This window comes from Tupaia chinensis, unplaced genomic scaffold (assembly GCF_000334495.1).
Source record: "Tupaia chinensis unplaced genomic scaffold, TupChi_1.0 Scaffold000201_1, whole genome shotgun sequence".
In the NCBI taxonomy this organism is placed as follows: Eukaryota; Metazoa; Chordata; class Mammalia; order Scandentia; family Tupaiidae; genus Tupaia; species Tupaia belangeri.
Window position 1 is genome coordinate 2834601 of NW_006159676.1, and position 3429 is coordinate 2838029.

Here is a 3429-nt window from a genome sequence, read left to right on the forward strand (position 1 = left end):
CAGGCTCATGTGCGTGCGTGCCCAAGATCCCGAGAGGAGAATGGAGGAGAAGGGATTGCGGCGTGGCCATCCCCCCTGGGGAGTGATTTCTCACTTTCTGTCTCTCTGTCTCTCTCTGTTGTTCCGGAGAGCGCACGCACCCTATAGCAAAAACCTCTCAAAAAAAACCACAATAAATTAAATAATTAAATAAATAAATAAGGTCCTGAACTCCCACAAGACTGACTGCAGTTCAAATCCCAGATCTGGAGGCTTGTTTTCTCACTTTCCATCTTTCTCTGATCAAATTGGAAAATAGTAATAATAATAATGAAGTTAGATAAAATGATATAGCAAAAACCTCTCAAAAAAAACCACAATAAATTAAATAATTAAATAAATAAATAAGGTCCTGAACTCCCACAAGACTGACTGCAGTTCAAATCCCAGATCTGGAGGCTTGTTTTCTCACTTTCCATCTTTCTCTGATCAAATTGGAAAATAGTAATAATAATAATGAAGTTAGATAAAATTATTTTTAAGAGAGAGAGAGAGAGAGAGAAAAGGGCCCTCCTGAGCCAGAGCTCCCATCGGCTGGCCGAAACCCATGATGGTCAGAGCCAGCATTACCATGAAGAAATCATTACCGCCGAACAGACAGACAGATGGACAGGGGCAGGACGCACCTGTGGTGTCCACCTGGGGCAGGAGGCGCAGGAAGATGGGCCGGGCGTAGGGTGCCAGCACCTTCTGCAGCTCCTGGTACATGGCGTCGGGGTTCAGCTGGCTGTGGGGGTCAGCGATGGCCGCCATGCCCGCTTTCCCCTCCACTCCTGCAGAGAGACGCTCAGTTAGAACCCCGGCCCTTCCTCCATGGCGGGGCACCACGTGCCCATGAACCGCTGTCCTTCATCCCAGGTCTCCGGCTCCTCCTACTCTGCCTGCAGCCCTGAATCAGGACTTTTTCTTGTCTTTTTTAATCTTTTTTTTTTGGAGAGATTTTTGCTATAGGGCGCGTGCGCTCGCCAGAAAGACAGAGAGACAGAGAGACAGAAAGCGAGAAATCACCCCCCAGGGGGTATGGCCACGCCGCAATCCCTTCTCCTCCATTCTCCTCTCGGGATCTTGGGCACGCACGCACACGTGCCCGGCGTGAGTTTTAGCCACCGGGTCCGGGACTCGAACCGCGGTCGACTACGTGGGAGTCCAGCGACATAGCCATTACGCCAACTGCTGGTCCCATTGAACCGCATTTTCTAGATGGCAGCACCCAGGCTCAACCTCATGCACCTGCCGGGTGTCCAGACCCAGCGCTCCCATCTGGCCTCCCTTGTACAGTTGTCCGGGCTGTGCACAGCCCAAGGGTATTTAAATCTCCAAGCCCCTTCTGCCTGGGCTCTGCTGGGTACCCCAAGACCACCCCCTGAGCCCCCCAGCTTGCCTGGCACGGCCACCCCATAGACGGCCACGTCTGTCTGACCCAGCAGGCGGCTCAGCACGCCCTCCACCTCGGTGGTGGAGACGTTCTCCCCGCGCCAGCGAAAGGTGTCGCCGCTGCGGTCCCGGAAGTACATGTAACCGAGGTCATCCATGACCAGCACGTCACCTGGCGGAGGGGAGAGGGGGCGGTGGGACGGCGGCTCCCACCCGTGCAGCCCGCCCCGGGGGTCTGGTGGGCCTTGCACCTGACAGGTAGGCGCTGTCGCCCTTGCGGAAGACGCTGTGCGCGATCTTCTTGCTGGTGGCATTCTCGTTGACGTAGCCGTCGAAGCGGCGCAGCGGGTCTTGCTGGTTGATCTGACCCACGAGGAGGCCCGGCTCCCCTGGGGAGGGGTGGGGGGCAGAGGCTGAGCTGGGCCGGGGCCCCCCTGATCTTTCCCGCTCTGCGGGGTAAGGGGGACCCTGCTTTGTTTTTTTGTTTTTGTTTGTCTTTGTTTTTTGGAGAGTTTTTTGCTCTAGGGCACGTGCCTTCGCCAGACAGAGAGATAGAAAGCGAGAAATCACCCCCCAGGGGGGATGGCCACGCCGCAATCCCTTCTCCTCCATTCTCCTCTCGGGATCTTGGGCACGCACGCACACGCGCCCGGCGTGAGTTTAAGCCACCGGGTTCGGGACCCGAACCGCGATCAACTACATGGGAGTCCAGCGACATAGCCATTACACTAACTCCTGGTCCCAGGGAGACCCTGCTCACCCGCCTGGCATGGGATGCAGAGGCCCTGGGCGTCCCTAAGCAGCTCCATGGTGTCCTCGTTGACCTTCACTTGGGTTACACTGGAGGCGGGATGCGTCTTTGAAAGCCACAGGAGCCGACCTGGGAGGGGAGGTACAGGTTAGAGGGGGGCAGCGGAGCCTGCACTGCCCCAGGGCAGAGAACCCGGCCCTTAGGGTCCCCTAGGCTCTGTGACCTGGTGGGAGGGATCAGAGTGAGCAAAAGGTAGGGAACCAGCAGTTAGCGTAATGGCTACATCGCTGGACTCCCATGTAGTCGACCGCGGTTCACGTCCCAGACCTGGTGGCTTAAAACTCATGCTGGGTGCGTGTGCGTGCGTGCCCAAGATCCCGAGAGGAGAATGGAGGAGAAGGGATGGCAGTGTGGCCATCTCCCCTGGGGGATGATTTCTCACGTTCTGTCTCTCTGTCTCTTTCTGTCTCTCTGGTGAGTGCACGTGCCCTATAGCAAAAACCTCTCCAAAGGAAAAATAAAAAATTCACTCCAGGCATATGTCCACGTGTGCCCAAAATCCCAAGAGGAGAATGGAGGAGAAGGGGTTGTGGCATGGCCATCTTCCTGGGGGGTGATTTCTCGCTTTCTGTCTCTCTGTCTCTGTCTGTCTCTTTGGTGAGCATGCACACCCTGCAGCAAAAAACCTCTTAAAAATTTTAAAAAGAGAGGGTCAGCAGGTGGCTGGTGAAGGCCCTGAACGCCCACATGGCTGACTGCGGTTCCAGTTCTGCACCTGTTGGCTTGCTTTCTCGCTTTCTCTCTGGTGAGCGCACATGCCCTATAGCAAAAGTGAAAAATAAAGCCAGCCCTGGGTCCCCAGAGCTCTAGTCTCCATGCTGACTCTTACACCCACAGAATCACAGGCACAGAGAGGTTGAGTAAGCTGCCTGGGACACACAGCCATGGCATTTTAAACCCTCTGCCTCACTGAAGGACAGTGACATGACTAACCTTGCATGTGGGAGGAGAGTCCCTGCAGGCCCCACACTGACCCTCTGGCTGAGCGTGAGAGGGGTCCTAGGTATTCCCCCTAAGCCCCGCCCCATTCCCTGGCTGACACTTCTGCACCAATCCAGGCCATTCATTCGACAGGAACACAGCCCTGGGACTAGTCAAGAGGCAGTTCCCAGCCCGTGCCCCGCCCCCTCAGGCGCCCTGTCCCAGCTGGGTCCCGCCCACTTTGGTACCCAGCTCCGCCCCATCCATTGCCCCACCCCCTACGA

General features: G+C 56.3%; 1 protein-coding gene across 1 annotated transcript in view; it reads right to left on the reverse strand.

Moving 5' to 3' along the window:
- Positions 1-3429, reverse strand: part of LOC102474069 (long-chain fatty acid transport protein 1) — a 34286-nt gene that overhangs the window by 1168 nt on the left and 29689 nt on the right. Inside the window, exons 13-17 of the mRNA XM_027771281.1 lie at positions 3158-3179; positions 2174-2293; positions 1665-1802; positions 1421-1585; positions 666-812 (exon numbers count right to left, since the gene is read on the reverse strand). Of these exons, the coding sequence (XP_027627082.1) occupies positions 666-812; positions 1421-1585; positions 1665-1802; positions 2174-2293; positions 3158-3179 (592 nt within the window). The remainder of the gene's footprint in view (positions 1-665; positions 813-1420; positions 1586-1664; positions 1803-2173; positions 2294-3157; positions 3180-3429) is intronic.